Source organism: Monodon monoceros, unplaced genomic scaffold (genome assembly GCF_005190385.1).
Source record: "Monodon monoceros isolate NGI ecotype Baffin Bay Population unplaced genomic scaffold, NGI_Narwhal_1 Super_Scaffold_15, whole genome shotgun sequence".
NCBI lineage: Eukaryota > Metazoa > Chordata > Mammalia > Artiodactyla > Monodontidae > Monodon > Monodon monoceros.
The window spans coordinates 59,828,784-59,845,715 of record NW_021703771.1 but is presented as its reverse complement, the minus strand read 5'-3'; the positions used below and the strand labels follow the sequence as shown (position 1 = coordinate 59,845,715).

The following is a 16,932-nucleotide window of genomic DNA, read 5'->3' as shown; positions in this document are numbered from 1 at the left end:
GGTGGCCCACTATATATAGCCAATCTCCAAATGGCCTGAGATCCAATTTTAGCTATGGGAAAATAAAAGCCTCCAGGACAACCACCTTGGATACAAAAAGTGACGTTTTGAAATCACTTCCCCAGATATTTGTTCACTCCTGGGAGATTGGTTAGTCTGGGGTAGAGGCAGTGCACCATGTTGGACTAGCTTAATGAGTGACAGGCTGAGCTGTCTGCAGCACTGACTTAGAGTGTGGCAGAAGCAGCCAGTATGTCCCAGTAGCCCACCCTTCTGGAAACTGGTACAGCAGGTGCAAGACTGCCCTGCTCTTTCAGGTCCTTGCAGAGAAGAAAGTCTGCAACTACTGGAGAGTAAGACCTAAGCTGGAGATAAGAAAGGTGTCATCTTATCTATTTTCAGTGTGTAACACGGGGTCCTACATACACTGGGTACTCAGTGATGATGCATGGGATGAAGTGAGCTACTGTATATCATCATTCTAAGATGCATTATTTTTCACATTTCTAAAATTGAGATGCGCCTTAACACTGGTCTATTTGTTTGAATTTTCTATATTGTTGGTATTATCCATGCTGGGTTAAATTGCCATGGAAAATGTCTTTTAAAAGATTATACTGGGCTTCCCTGGTGGTGCAGTGGTTGAGAGTCTGCCTGCCGATGCAGGTGACACGGGTTTGTGCCCCGGTCCGGGAAGATCCCACATGCCGCAGAGTGGCTGGGCCTGTGAGCCATGGCCACTGAGCCTGCGCATCCGGAGCCTGTGCTCTGCAACGGGAGAGGCCACAACAGTGAGAGGCCCGTGTACCGCAAAAAAAAAAAAAAAAAAAAAAAGATTGTACTGCATCAGAAGAAATTTTATTTTGGTATATAGATATCAATAATAAATATAATTTTGTTATGCATAGCAAGGCATGGAAATAGAGAACTAAAGTACGGGAACAAATGCATTTTTCATTGGAGGAATATCCATAATTCTGTACTTTCTTGCAAAGGCACGTGCAGATGCTTTATAGAACTTAAGAAAGGAAGTAAACCATAAGTAGATGACCCTGTTACATTTTGTTACTGAGATACATGCAACAGATTGCCTGTCACATGCTGTATTAGTTTCCTGTGGCTGCTGTAACAAAGGACCACAAACTTGGTGCCTTAGCACAACAGAAACTTACCCTTTCTTGGCTGACAGCCAGAAGTTCAACATCAGATTCACTAGGTCAAAATCAAGGTGTATGTATGGCCCCGCTCCCTCTGGAGGTTCTAAGGGAGAATCCATTTCTTGTCTCTTCCAGCCTCTGGTGGTTTCATCACTCTAATGTCTACCTCTGTCTTCACATGACCTTTTCCTCCTCTGTGTATCTAATCTCCCTCTCCTTTTCTCTTATAAGGACACTTGTAATGGCATTTAGGGCCCACAAATAATCAAGGATAATCTCTCCATTTCAACATCCTTAACTTAATTGCATCTGCAAAGACTTTTTTCCAATTATGATAATATTTACAGTTTTCAGGGATTAGGATCTGATGTCTTTGAGGCCACCATTCATCCTCTTATACATGTCAAGTAATGAAACTAGTGTCAGAAGAACCTCCAAATTTCTAAGAATAGGTAAAAGAAAAGTGGGTATGATTAACTTTTTTTTTTTTTTTTTGCGGTACGCGGGCCTCTCACTGCTGTGGCCTCTCCCGTTGCGGAGCACAGGCTCCGGACGCTCAGGCTCAGCGACCATGGCTCACGGGCCCAGCCGCTCCGCAGCATGCGGGACCCTCCCAAACTGGGGCACGAACCCGCGTCCCCTGCATCGGCAGGCGGACTCTCAACCACTGCGTCACCAGGGAAGCCCGGTATGATTAACTTTTGTTGGTATTTTCTTTATCCTTCCTTCTGACAAAATCAAGAAAGGGTAAGCACTGAAATTTGCAGAATGTGTATCAGTGGCTTGGAAGAAAATCACAGTAATTATAGAGGAAAAATCTTCTAAGAAATATTCTTTGTAACCCAGAGGACAAAATGGGTGGTACAGCACTAGGAATTGACAATTCAAAGTGGGAAATAATTCAGAACGGCTAGACTCTGAATATGAAGAAGTTTTAGGAAAACCTTAATATGGCAGATTAATTATAAAAATGGTCCCAAATCTCACCCTTCTCTGTATCCATGCTCTATGCGATGTGACTGCAGCTTTTCCCATCAAGAAGTAGCATCTGTTTCCCCACCTCTTGAACCTAGGATGCTCTGTGACTGGCATTAGCCAATACAACGCAGCCAAAGTGACACTAGCAAGTTTTGAACCCAAGTCCAAGAAGCTTGTGAGTTTCTCTTCCCTCCCCAGTCACCATGGAAGCAAGTACATGCGGGCCTATTGGATGATGAGAGACACGTGGCTCTGTCACCCTCATCACTTCAGCCAGTAGCCAGCCTGCCATCAGACATGTGAGTGAGGCTATCCTTGACCAGCTAGCTCTCAGACAAACTGCCCCCCAACCACAGATATATGAGCAAGCTGAGTGAGAACAGCATAGCCCTGTCCAGATCAGCAGAACTGCACAGCTGACTTGTAGATGTATGAGCAATAACAAATGCTTACAGCATTAAGCCGTTGGGTTCTGGGTAGTTTATTACATGACAAAAACTGATACGTAATGGGTGGAAAATCACTAGATTTTAATGGTGGAGTAAATAAATAATTCAGAATGAATTCCACTCTGACTACAAAACAGGTTTTTGGACTATTTTAACTAACTTATTTTGCTTATAGTTTCCTTTTTTGTATCTTTAACAGTGGTAGAGGATAAAAAATATTAGTAAGTCTAAAAGAGTTTTTAAAATGAGTATAAAACAAAAATTCTGATTGAAAAAAGCATCATGTCCTGCCCTTCTTGTAAGGATTTCTTTCTTTTATAGGGCTATCCTATAACCCATCCTTAATTTCTTTTATCCTGGGGAGTCTCCTATTTTCAAGGCAGGAGACCATTTCAGTTTAATTAAGTAGAAAAATTCTATACTCAGCTTTCTGCCACTAATCCACCATATATCTTCTGGTGATTTACTTCCCCTCTCTGTGTTTCAGCTGCTTTACATGAAAAGTAAGGGTGATAATACCTTCTAGTTAGGGTTGTTTTGAAGATGAAATATGATTGTTCATATGCATGGTCTCTGTGTAATGCAGATGGATGAAGAAAATTAATAAAGCTGAATCTATACGAGTTAGCATTTTCCTAAATATGCCCAGTAATAGCACTGGCATACCAGTGGTGATTTTCTCAATAAAATTATTCTATTCCATAAAGTAGATCATTTGGTTATATGTATATATGTTTTCTTGATGTTGGTATCTCTACCCTTTCCCCCCATTACAAATACAACATGACCTTTTTCCAAACACATGTTGCTCACCATTGGTGTAGCAGAATAAAACCAGGTGGCCCATATGCAGACACCTCAACCCTGATTGCATTAGATTACATTTGTAGCAAACAGATTTGGGATTCCTGTCTCACCCAGAGCCTACATCTCAAAAGAATCTGCCCCAGCCATCAGGCAACCTGTCCATCCATCCCCAGCCAACCAGAGCTGACAGGACAAGAGGCATACAACTGACCTGGGGAATTTAATCAGAGCCTCTTAGAACGAGTCTATAGTAGTCCATATGCATATTCCTTATCTTAAGAATTCAAATTAAGAGGTGCTGAGACTAAAATTTTGGATAGTAGAGCCTACAACTGCATGTTCTTATAGAATTGGGGCCATAGCAACCTAACAAACAAGTTGCATCTGAAATAAAAAGTTCAGGAGAAGTAGAAAGTAAGTCAGCACAGAAAATCAAAAGAGGAAATGCAGAAGACTGGCAGAGAAAGCAGAGATAAGAGCCCAGAGAGCTCCAGAGAGAGAGGAAGGGAGTTGTACTCTTGACTTTCAGTTTCCCAATAGATTTTCCCCTACTGTTTATTTTTTGCCTGGAGATGTCAGCCAGAGTCCTTGTACTATCTTTACAATGCCTCATTCCCCTTTTTATTTGAGCCAGTTTGAAGGGATTTTTGTTCCATGTAACCAAGTGACCCCTGTTGGTTTAAAAAATTCTCCTGGGTTTAGAGATGTCTTGGGTTTCTTTTTAGTCCTTGGTGGGGAGAGAAAGAATGCTTGTTAAGAAAAAAAAAAAAAAAAGTTGAAGGAGCTATTGAGTGGGTGACAGATGCCTGAAAGTGAGAGATTAGAGGGCAGCAGCAGAAGATGGTATTCACATAAAGTGCAAAAGAAGAACAAAAACGTTCTATTAAGATTCATTAGTGAATAATTCCAGGAACCAAGCAGAAAAGTTTAGAGGTGACTGGTCCCCAGGGATAGTAAGAATACTGAAGGGAGACATGCGTTGTTTTGAAAGACATAGTACTTACTATAGACATTTTCCTGGGATTTAGTGCTAAAAGGAGAATCCGCATGTGGTGAGGACTAATGTTTCAGGTTAATTCCCCATCAACAGAATTGATGGTGAGTTTTTTCATTATAGATTTATTTTTAGTTTTAGAATACGTGTCCATTACCAAATTCTAAAATTAAAATTAGATGATATATTTAAACCAGCCTTTGGTTATAGCAATGCAATATGAACTTACCTAGAAAACAGAGGTATCTCTAAGAAGCCTATTATTAAGCTTTATACGTTCAGTCCTCTTCAAACACTTACCACATGCCTGTCACTCTGCTAGGGGCTGGGAAACAAAAGTGGATCAGTCAGACATGGTCCCTGCCCTCATGGAGCTAGTGAGGATAAGTACAAACTAAGTAAAGAAACAGAGAAATGAAAGAAAATAATGATTACCTGTTATTGATAATGTTATAAATGTTGAAATACAGAGTTAGGAACCGGGGACTTCCCTGGTGTTCCAGTTAGGACTCCACACTCCCAATGCAGGGGGCATGGCTTTGATCCCTGGTCAGGGTCATGGGGGAAATTAGGGTCAGGATCCACTGTGGACAAGGTGGTGAGGTCTGTTTTGATCACATTCAAAATGACCTGAAGCAACTGGGTTCTCCTGAGAATTTAATAATTCTATATAGTAATTATTCTACTCAATAATTACTACTGGGTAGATAACTATTTAGGGGAGATGCATATCATTCTTTCAGGCACTTTTATAACTTAATGACCAGAAGAAGAAGAGAGGAAAGGAAGAAAACCAATATTAATTAGTGCCCATGATGTACCAGACATCGCCCACATACATTATCTTACCAAAGCAATCATTACCTTTTTTAAAATAATTTTTTAACTTGATGTATAGCTGATGTACAGTATTATGTAAGTTTCAGGTGTACAATATAGTGATTCACAGTTTTAAAGGTTATGCTCTGTTTATAGCTATTATAAAATATTGGCTATATTCACCATGTTGTACAATGTACCCTTGTAGCTTATTTTCTACCTAATAGTTTGTACCTCTTAATCTCCTACCCCTATATTGCCCCTCTTCTCCTCCCTTTCCCCACTGGTAACCACTAGTTTGTTCTTTATATCTGTGAGTCTGCTTCTTTTATGTTATATTCACTAGTCTGTTGTATTTTTTAGATTACACATATAAGTGATATCATACAGTATTTGTCTTTCTCTGACTTATTTCACTTAGCATAATGCCCTCCAAGTCCGTCCATTTTGCTGCAAATGGTAAATTTTCATTCTTTTTATGGCTGACTAGTATTCCATTGTATATGTATACCACATCTTCTTTATCCAGTCATTTGTTGATGGGCACTTAGGTTGCTTCGTATATCTTTGCCTTTTGGGTAGCATTTGCAAAGCAGTCATTATTATACCCATGTTTTCAGATGGAAGAACTTAGGTCCTAAATGGTCAAGTTTCTTGCCCAAGGATTCAGTCAAAAGCTTTTTCCGCTATACCCTCCACTAGATGTAGATCTAACCCACACAAATGGCAACAAATTACTTGTTTATCACTACCTGGATTAATTTTAAAATAAGGATCCTTTCAGTTGTATAGTCTACATTTTATCCTATAAAGTCTCTCAAATTATCTCCACTCTTCAAAACACCTTTTAAGCTAATGATTCTGACCTAAGGGCCATATAAATTCAAAACTAATAATGTCATCTTCTACTGGGAGGGGAAAGAACAGACTTCATCTGAGTGTCAGGGGCAAGGACAATTCAAACAACCCATCCCCAGCTGATGCCATCTGGTCCCAAGATGTCTGCTTGCTTTATTCTTTTCTTAAATATACACCCAGATTTCAACTAAGAGGTTCCATTTCTTTCTGTTTTTTTTTTTTTTCAGAAATTTTATTTTTTTAAATATTTTATTTATTTATTTTGGCTGCACCATCTTCACTGTAGCACGCGGGATCTTTTAGTTGCGGCATGCGGACTCTTAGTTGTGCCGTGCATGTGGGATCTAGTTCACTGAGCAGGGATCCAACCCCGGCCCCCTGCACTGGGAGCCCGGAGTCTTACCCACTGGACCACCAGGGACGTCCTGGTTTGTTTCAATTTAACCATGGCAACAGCCCCACTGTCAATTTCTTTGCTTCACCTGCCTGCCTTGTATTTAACTTCTTCCTTCACCATAGCCTCAGAATTAATGATTCACTGGCGGTTCAACATGTATTGAGGTGTCGGGCGCTAAGCTGGATGCTGGGTACAATGGATGAGATGACGTCGCCTCGAGGAGTCTGGTCTCATAACTCGAAGACATTCTCAACTGTTCTCTCTGCCCTTTCCACCCCTTTCTCCTCCCTCTGCCCTGGGAAGGGATCTGTAGCCTAGTCCTTGGGGTGGTTAATATTCCCATGAACGGGCTGGAGGTGGACCAGCTGAGCCTGCCAGATAGAAAGATCAAAGGCGCCCGGAACCCCGACGCCTGGAGGAAGCCAGCCTGGCTCTCAAGAATGCCACTGGCACCGTGCGAGTTTCCTAGGGCATCGCCAGAATTTGGAGAAAAGGATGCAAAGCTAAGAAAGGAAGTTCCTCTCGCCAGCTGGCTGGAGTCTGCGCCTCTCCTTGTTGACTGAGCAGGGTCATTACCCTAGAAGCTTCCCTGGGCGGTGTCTTTGCGCTGGGCCAGTCCGCATTGGCACACGCACCCGGCTGTCTCGGAGGCGGCTCCCGGAAAGGGATGCGGACCCAGGAGGCAGTGTAGGCTGGGGCTCGAAATCGGATTCTCCATCCTTCTCCTCCCGCCCACTTCCAGAAACTTGTCTCCCGGGTAGAAAAGCCTCAGAGGAGCCGTTCCCTACGCCGCCTCTTGGCTCGGGGCCCTTTCCTGCCCGAGAGCCCCACCCGGCGCTTGCCACGTTCTCCCTACCAGCTCGAGACCCTGCACCTCAACCCCAGGCTGACTTCCCACCAGCCGGAAGCACAGGGCCCCAGCCCAGAGCAAACCCTCATACTCCCCCTGGAGTGAAGGGGCAAGCTTTGCTGACCTGGATTGGACCGCGGGGACCCTCTGCGCAACCGAGAAGTTGTAGAGGGCATGAGTCCCGCGCGCTCGGATTTCTCTCCCCCTTAGGGGTCGCAACGGAGCCAACAGCAGCCGGGCCCTAATCCATCCAGGCCTTTAATCCATCACCTGAAATCTCTTTGAGAGCTCAAGACGAACGCGCACACACATCCATACACCAGGGTTGCACAAATCTTTTATTAATATTTTCTGAGGACGAGTGGTTTGATGTCTTGATCGGCATTTAAGCGTTAAGAATACACTGCATGCCACCGTGGAGCGAGTAGAAATGTAAATGAAACTGGAGCCCAGAACATGCAGCCTCTTAAGAAAAAGTAATTCCCAAATATTTTCTTTCTCTCCGCTTCAACGCCTTTTGTTTCTTTAATGAGACAGATCCCCAAACAGTGATTCTGCGTGTGGTTTCCCGACCAGTAGCCTCAGCATCTTTTGGGAACTTGTTAGAAGTAGAAATTCTGGGGCCTCACCTCCACCTCACACCTCTGGAATCTGGAACTCGATGGATGGAGCCCAACTTTCTACTTCCAGGAGCTGTCCAGGTGATTCCCATACACACCCAGGAATCACTGGCTCAAAAGCCTCCCTGGTCAGTGTTTCTCACTGATCACTAAATATAACTAGCAGGTACCAACCTTGTTTACCACTTATCTGTTTAGAAAGAAGTCTGACGTGACAGTGGGGAAGACTGCTGGAAGCACAGTGAGTTGCCTATAAGAATCAATCAGAAGGGGGAGAGAGAGAGAGAGAGAGAGAGAGGGAGAGAGAGAGAGAGAGAGAGAGAGAGAGAGAGAGAGAGAGAGAGAGAAAGAGAGAGAGAGAGAGAGAGAGAGAAAAGGGAGGAGAAGGGATTTCCCCAGCTTCAGTCCACTTTCAGTATCTGTCTCCTCCTCCTGAGAACTCACAGACATGCTTATTTGAAACATGTCATTTTCCTTCCAGCCTTCTACAACCTGCTTTGGTTGTTCTCCTTCTAGAGTATCTTAGAAAGCACCTTCTAAGATACTTTTTATAACTGAGAGGTCACACCTCCCTCACCCCTAACTATCTGGCTTGTGGTAAAGGGGGTCCCCCACTCCTTCCGATACCGCTTGCCTCCTTTAAAATCGAGACATGCCAAGTACCTGTGCTGGCACGGTAGGCTCAAAGTCACACCCCGCTGGGACAGGCTTGAGAAGAGCACCAGACATTGGGACGTAGGGCATGGTGGGTGCAGGAGGACTGACGACCTGGCAGAAGAGAAGGGTCCATGGGAAGGAGAGATGTTTAGACTGTGGATGTGTGTGTAGAGGGGGGTGGTCCTGCGCCAGGGCTAGTGGTAGCCACAACCCTGTCATTCCCACCATGTTGCTTGCTCCTTTCTGTGGACAACCTTTGGGTCCCCTAGTGTGCCCAGGCTCAAAGGCTGAGACCCCTGTGCTCAGGGTTTCCAGACAGCCAGGCACCAGTGTGGCCTGTCTATTTGCTGGTCCCACTCCCTATCTTTGTTCTCTGAATTTTTCTGGACTCTGGATTTCTAGGAAATCGTCACATTGGTATAAAGCTCTAGACAAAATGGGAGAACATCGAGGAGGGGTAAAGGGGTGTGTGTGTGTGTGAGAGAGAGAGAGAGAGAGAGAGAGAGAGAGAGAGAGAGAGAAAGTTGTAACCTTCAACATTGCATTGAAGGGGTGTGTTGGTTCCTGCAATAAAAAGACCCTCGCTTGTGCATGCTCTCGAGCTTCCTGCCTGAGTACTTTCAGGTCTGGTCGGGTCTAGTATAGGCAGCTCACCGCCAGCCACTTAGTACAAGTGACCAATATGTGCACGGATCTTTTCCATTGCAAAGCAGTTGCAAAACTATAACTTCATTTGAGCACCACTAAGGCTTTGTGAGGTGAAAGAGGAAGTGTATGAGTACGATTATTATTATCATTATAATCACGTTTATCCCCACTTTTGGAGATGAGAGAACTGAGAATCCAAACGCTTTCAGGAAAGAACTGGACGCAAAATTAGGGCTTAACTTGCGTGTCCCGCGTGCACAGCTTCAGGCCTCATGCTGAAAGCACAGACTGCAAGTTGTCGGAGGGAGGCATGAGGACTTTTTTTAACAAATTGTTTTGCGGTTGGGGGTCGTCAAAGAATGAGCAAGCAGGAATTTCTTCTCTAGGGGGCCGCCTGCGTAGAGTGCTCAGAATTTTGAGTATTTATTGTAAAAACGTGAGTGGGAGCTTGGAAAATTTGCTGAACGTGAAACGCAGACAACTGAATCACGTTGGGACGCATCTCTGACTTGAACTGTGGATCGGTGAAGTGAGGGTAGACGGTCCATCGCTCTGGTAGAAGCGAATTTGGGAAAGGTGGAGGTGGCCAAAGCTTAAAATGCTCTCTTGAGGGTCAAGTCCGGGTAGGGGGTTAAGGGGCTGGGAGGGAAGCCTGACACCCTGAGAGGTCCTCCGACGTGTGAATGACAGCTACGTGGATGAAGAGTCACCCGCGTTCCCAGCGCTTGGAGAATGGAGATGTGGACTTGGTAACGTGGTAACTGTCTCTGGCAGAGAACATCCCTCCTGGCACAGCGGTTCCCCGGGTCAAGAGCATCGCCGGCTCCTTCCCTGCTGTCCAGGTTGAGGGCTCCACCCTCTAAGCGGCCTTTGGTGTTGGTTGAAGGTAAGTGCAAGAGCGGGGGAGCCCTTACTCAAGGTACCTAACTGAGCCGAGAAAAAGGAAAAAAAAAAAAAATCGAAAAGAAAGAGCAAATGAAGCGGAAGTTTCAAGGCCCTCTGCGAGGAATAACAGTATAAATAACCGAAGACGTCTTGTAAACACTGCGGTCATAACCCCGAACATTAAACAGCCCCGGTGGCATCTGGCGCATCGGCCGCCGCTGGCTGCGCTGGGGCAGAGAGGGAACCCGGTCCCAGGCTCCTCGGACGCGCCTCTCTGTTTATCTCAACTTAATCTTCCCCAACGAGCTGTTCCATAGCCTGGAAGATGTTTAAATTAAAACCCAATCCACCGGAAGTCGTGGAGAGGAGCTGAACGCGCTGGCTAATGTAACCGAAAGGCAGGCATGCGCGTTGTTATAAGTAATCATCAATTATTAATAAGAAATATAAAATACACGTTGCAGCCCTTTGAAAATCGTAAAACACATTCCAAAGGTATGGCATTTATGTTCTTCATCGCTCCCAGTATTTCTTCACTGTTTTGCAGCTATGGGTTGCTTGGGTTCATGCACGCGCCTGGAAAGTTATAGAATGTGGAGTTTACCTTCCTGCTCGTGTTAGCAATTAAACTGTGGAATAACTGAAAATCAGATTTTTCTTTTCTGGTGTGTTTTTCTCTTGAATTGTGTAACTGTTAATAACTTTAATCCTTCCCTTTCTTTGTTTACAGTTACATTATTTCTAGTTGTCTGAAAAGTAACGTGCAAACTTGAGGGACTAGTTTCTTTTTGAGGTTTCAGTACAAAATATGATCTGCACCTTCACAGTGGAAATCGTATTTAATCATTGTCTATCTCTAGAAGTTTGGATTGAGACTCAAAAGAACAACTTTTATTATATAGCTCCCCCATAGTTCCCCATCTTTCTATTCCAAATATATATTTTAAAAAATCACACCAAATGTCAGGGCTTTTAGCAATATAAAGAAAGATTTATTTTTGAAAGTAGCAAAACTTGTTTGAAAAAAATATATATCTTTAAGTGAATTACTTTATAAATGTGACTGTCAAAGTCAGCTATTCTATGATCTACATTTTACAACATATTGTACAAAAGATACACATTGATAGGCTCTTATTATCTATTTATATATTTATAATTACATATTGCACTTGGACCAGCAAGGCTCGCAGAGTCATTCACGGTAGAAGTTAATAAAGTTAAATAGATGGGAATCGTTGTAAGTACAATTGATGTCCTCTGGTTTGGAAACGAATCTCCTCGTCGCTGTAAAGTGTTCTCGAGGGGTGGGAAAGGGAGAGGAGAGTTGCAAGGGGGAAGAAGAGACAGAGAGCAGGGAGGGCAAGGGTCGCCTTCCCGGGGCCCGCTCCCCCCCACCCACCCCCCGCCCCGGGAGCGCGCCTTTCCCAGACTCGCACCTCCAAGGTCAGGACGCCGTGGTTCCACATAAGCGGCTTGCGGTCACCACTTCTTTCAGGTCACTCTCGGGTTTCCCGGCCACCATAAAGGGCCACGTCTGCAGGAGAGAAGAGGGTGGAGGAGGTAAGTGGCCATGGAGGAGGGGTGGGATGAGGCGGGAGCCCGAGACCAAAGGAAAGGGCGCCCAAAGGAAAGGGCGCGGTGGGGGGCAGGCAGTGAGTTGGAGAGGCCCGTTATCTCTGCAGTTTTCCCGGTGACATAGTGCGCCCTGTGGCTGGGTAAAGCAGAAAGCAGCGTTGGCGCCAAGCCACAGCTCGAGGTGGTAGAGCAAAGAGGGGCTCGCCCTGGGTTTGAAGTGAAACCCAAGAGAGGCTTGGAAAGCCCAAAGTGGCTCCTGCCCTGCCACAGCCCGGAGGCAGATGCTAGGGTGAACCGGAGCAGGGAAGCCGAGAAGGACCTCGCGCCACTGGGCGCCGGGTTCAAGGTGAAGCGCCCTGCTGGCCCTCTTCTGACGTGCTGGTCAGGCTTCCCAGCCCTCTCTCTTTCACCCCCATGGATTTCCCTACTTCTATCTTTAGTTTCCTCCATCACAAACGCCGGTTTTAACCACAGTTTCTAAATTAATCGCCAGCTCTTAAAAACAAATAATGTTAATAAAAGAATATAGCCGTGTGTTTTCACACTGTGTTCCTGCTGGGCTGAGCAAGCATAGCTTTCTCTTCCCTTCTCCGTTCTGTGTATAATAAAGCTCCCTTAAGTTTCTTATTCCAAGATGAAGGCAGCAGCAGTTGTAAATGAAGACACTGCTTTCATTTTCGTTCCAGATTTTAAAAAGCTGTTTCCTCATTCAAAAACCCTGACTTTTAATTAGAAGGAAAAAAATTTTTCACAGCAAAATGTGGTTTTGCATCCCCCCCCAATTCCTGAAACCAATTCAGAGAGAAGACAATTCAAACCTTCAAACCTCTCTCTCTAGTGCCCACCGATAAGAAGACTTTTAAGAGGAAAACCTCTCCTTCTTATCATATATAAACAGAGGTGGTAGTTTTTGTTTTTCTTTAGCCCCTGGAAGGTTTAAAATTAAATCAAACGAAAAAGGAATTAAAATATAGTTCTTAAACAGTAAAATGCGGTTGAGAAAAATATTAGACTCAATGAGCATTATTCTTTAAGATAAAAAGTATCATGTTCTTAAACTTGAAGGAGAGTGACCTATTTTAATATTATTTATTACACTAATACTCGTGATAATGTTCTGATTATGCTGGTATTTGCTAGAAATTCTGGGATTCGAGAATGTTAATCCATCTGTAGGAGAAGTGCAGAATATTTAAATAGTTGGGGACTTATGTGACAATTATGGGGGGGCATGATGTGTCCATATGTAAAGGTTCTACATATCCTTGGGAAAGAAACAGAGTTGGCTGTTCTTATTTACAGGAATTAGAGGGGGCGGGGAATCAAGTTCTACTCTTCAGCTGAAAGAATAAAAGGATTACTAAAATGCCGCCTCAGCGCGCAGCATCTTGTCCGTGTTCGCTGTCCCGCACCGGCCCTGAAGGCGCTGGCGCGAATGCGGAGGGATCCCTCCTCTTTGCCAGCTCGATACGCCTGCAAACTCCTAATTGGGCTGCCACGTCAAATACTCGCAGAAATCAACGCGTTCCCGCGGCTTGGAAGGCAGAGAGTGAGGGCCGTGTGGGGATCGCCTGCACCGGTTCCCTAGAGACGCTGGCTGGCGGTGACTAAGATGCGCGGCTCCCAGGCTGGCGCGCACCCTCTCACCGGGGACCCACTGCAGCCGCGCTGGGTCGCCCCCGCCCCCCTCCCCGGGACGCCGCCGCCGCACCGGAGAACTTACCAGGTTGACCGGGTGAATATAACCGTTCTCGTACTTGTCGTTGGCCAGGATCTGCCTCAAGTGGGCGATGTAGCTGGACGCCAGCCTAAGCGTGTCCAGCTTGGAGAGCTTGGTGTCCGGGGGCACCCAGGGCAGCGTGGTCTTGAGCCTGGAGAAGGCCTTGCTCAGCACCCGCATCCGGGCCCGCTCGCGCGCGTTGGCCGCATTGCGCTGGACCTGCTTCCCTTCCTGGCTGACCCCGGTCAAGGGGCTCTTCTTGGTGGGAGCCTTCCTCCTCTTGCCCAGGCCGCCGCGGCCCTTCTGGGGAGAGCCGGTCTCGCAGTTGGAGCTCTCCTCGGTGCTCTCGTTGGAAGTCACAAACTCCTTGTTCGAGTCCATTTTCAGCCCGTCGCAGTCCAGCATCTCCACCTCTTGAAGGTCGTCCACATCGCTGAGGGAGCCGGTGGACATGTTTGGGGGAGAGGATGAGAGAGACAGGGAAGGGAGAGAGGAGAAAGGGAAGAGAGGAGAGAGACCCCGAAACCAATGGACCCCCCGAACGTGGAGTGTGGGGCAGCCACCTCGGCTTGGGAGCCGGGAGTTGCGGGTCTGGTTGGGTCTCACACCCCTTTCCCCTTCGCAGAGTCTTGAGAAGGAGCCGCGAGGGCTTCTGCGGGCAGGAAGCCGACGCTCTGTTTCCCCACCCCCGGAGTCGTGGCCGTAGAGGAGTGTGAGAGAGCGCTGAGGAATTTGGTGGACACTAGGAATTTATCTGGGGAATAGAGGCGGATCCTTGCAGCCCAGGGGAGGGGCCTGCCAGGCCCCAGCAACTCTCTTAGACCCCTTTCACAACCGGAGGGAAACTCACGCACAGCCCCTGATTTCCAGCCTTTAATGTGAATCAACTCCATTGCAGGACGCAAATACCAGTCACCTTCTCCCACTCTTGGCCGGTCTGGGGAGGAGCGGGCCCTACTGAAGCTCCTTCTCCGGGGGCGGCCCATCTCCTAAGGCCCGCTTTCCTTCTTAACAGGTCATAGCTGCCTGAAACTGAGAACTTTAGGAAAACGACCACATCCTTTTGCTCTTTCTGGGCCTTCCACCCACAAATCTCACTAGCATCCTCTGGCTCCCCGCTTCCCCCCAGAAAATACCAATTAAAATGCAGGCAGGGATCAACCACCTCCTGCCAACACCCTTTAAGACTCTGTGGCTTTTCCAAGATATCTTCACACCTTAACTCTGGTGAATTAAGACAATAAGTGCTTTCTAGGATCATTAGGGTGATGACAGAGAAAGTACCAAAAAATCCATCTACACCTGGTCACTTTAAGGATATCGAGGAACTGCCGGTGTGTACACGAACAGACATGACCATTGCACACCCACACACAACCACACACAGTTTAGGGGGAGTGGAGGAAATGAGATAGAGTAATACTGGTGTGTGGGAAACATTTTGTTAGTCGATAATCTTTTCTTAATGAAACTAAAACCTATAACCTTTTCTTAATGAAATTAAAACTTTCCCCTAAATTTTTTTCTAGAAATGCAGTTAATATTGTCTTAAGAATGTTAGTTGCTCTCAGACATCACCTTGTCCGGGACTTCTGGTTTCCTCCCTCCCAGTGCTGCCTGCTGCCTTCGCCTTCTCCTTACATCCTCTTGGCTACCAGGGTTCTGCATGTAAAGCTGACATTACAAAACATTAAGCAAAATGTCCTGTTCAGAAGGTTCTTTTTTCCATTTCTAACTCCAGCCCCGACCATCTTTCCTGGAGAAGAAGAAAATCTGGGGAGTAAGTAGAAAAGCAAAGGGAACCAGAAACCAAGAGATTGAATGACATCGATGAAATGAAATCAGAGAGACAGAATGCATGAATCTTTCTTACTAGTTCTCCAGGTTTATTTCCTTGCAATTAAGCATTGACAATGAGGGGCTAGAGCAAAATGCAAGAGCGGATTCTGAGCTTTTGGCTCGGAATCTGCACCCCTCTCCTACATTAAGATACCATATCTCTAATCCTGGGCTCAGCTGGGAATTCACTAACCTCTAACATTTTGTTTTGTTAGCAGGGTCTTGTTTGCTTTCCCCCTATGCTGTAAACTAAACAGATTGTCAGCAAATCAGTCTTTATTAATGAATTAGTGAGACCCCTCCCCGCCCCCATAATATCTTTGCCCAGGATCCAAAATTTGTTAATCACCGGTGTAGAGATTTATGGGCTCTCTTATTTTCTGTTGTTTGTGCAGGTGGAGATTTAAATGACCATATCCACTACCAAGATTTATTGCGAGAGTGATTGATGTTATAAACCAGGAAAAGGACTCTTCACACAGCAGGGATGATAGAAATATCAAGTTGAAGTTGCCTTTGTCCTCATGCACAAATGACCCAGCACTACAACACAGAAAGTATAATAATTTAATCTGAGATTCAAGACAGCATTAAGAGAACACCCAACAGGCCTGTTAAATGTTTCCCCTCTGATTCCCAAATTAGTTTTCTTTGATTTTCCCTCCCTTTTCTCAGTCTTGGTAAGACATGAAAGTTTAAGTTATTTTTAGACTAAAAGAGCTATGTGAAAGTGGGCATTGGCCAATACTTTGTGAAACGTGTGTGTGTGTGTGTGTGTGTGTGTGTGTGTGTGTAGCTACTGAGATATCTGCGGAATAACCACAGGTAATTTATTTATTTGGGCTCTGGAATGGGATGATAATTAAGAATCAGAACTATGGCCTTACCATATACCAGGCTAGTAAGCTAGGAAGATTTTGCTTAGAGTACTTTTCTTACTGGAGGGAGAAGGTCTGATTTTCTGCTGCCCTTCAGTTGGTAAGCTGCTGAGGCTGTTTGGGGGATAGTAACAATCATAGTAATATATACATCCGAATAGATTTCTGCTCTCTGATTTTTCTAAGGTTTGAAACTTAAAAACAGCAATTTCTGGAAAGGAGCAAAACTAGCTTCATGCCACAAGCTGCTTTTTGTGCCTAGCAATGAGTATTATTTTTTAGATAAGTAAGAATTAAACCCACTTATCCTGCAGTGATACAGTTAGTCTGGGAAGGGCTAGTGGGTTGATAATGATCTTGGGGTATTTGTAAAAACCCTCTAAGCGATAGCTACCTGTTTGGGAGCAAGCTATGAAGACGGCTGTTATTTAGGTACCTGATGTGCAGTCTTGAAGACAGTAGATTAAGATGAATAATACTTTTTCCTCTTGACATTTTGTGTCTACCCTACTAATAAACACTTAGGGACAGATGGGTGGGGGAAATGACTTATTGTTGGATTCTACTGAGAAAATCAGTTAAGCTGTAACTTAAGCTGTGCCAGATTCTCCCAAAATATAAACTATAATTCTGTGAGAAGAGAAGCATTTTTGAGAAACTGTATTAACTCTTTCAATAACAAGAGAAATCCTTTGAACATTACAGTTTCAAAGAACTAAGTAGAAAACTAGTGGTGTGAGAGCATGAGGTAGTTACTAAAAGTTCTTACCTTACTTTTAAGAGAGAATTTATGCCTCA

At 45.1% G+C, this 16,932-nt stretch overlaps 1 protein-coding gene and 1 long non-coding RNA gene across 3 annotated transcripts in view; one reads left to right on the top strand and one right to left on the bottom strand.

Annotated features, from left to right (window-relative positions):
• The window catches only part of LOC114896314, an 88,837-nt gene that overhangs the window by 26,297 nt on the left and 45,608 nt on the right, over nucleotides 1-16,932 (top strand). The gene's annotated exons all lie outside the window — the stretch shown is intronic.
• TCF21 (transcription factor 21) lies at nucleotides 10,143-14,270 on the bottom strand. 2 transcript variants are annotated; one of them, XM_029224292.1, is made up of 3 exons: nucleotides 13,421-14,270; nucleotides 11,559-11,656; nucleotides 10,143-10,161 (listed from the first exon to the last, which is right to left on the bottom strand). In XM_029224292.1, exons 1-2 carry the CDS (start codon nucleotides 13,868-13,870, stop codon nucleotides 11,567-11,569), a joined length of 540 nt encoding a protein of 179 aa, XP_029080125.1. In that variant the 5' UTR covers nucleotides 13,871-14,270; the 3' UTR covers nucleotides 10,143-10,161; nucleotides 11,559-11,566. The 2 variants fall into 2 exon arrangements, with proteins under 2 accessions (XP_029080125.1, XP_029080124.1); XM_029224291.1 differs by lacking the exon at nucleotides 10,143-10,161 and having other exon boundaries at nucleotides 11,090-11,656; nucleotides 13,421-14,264.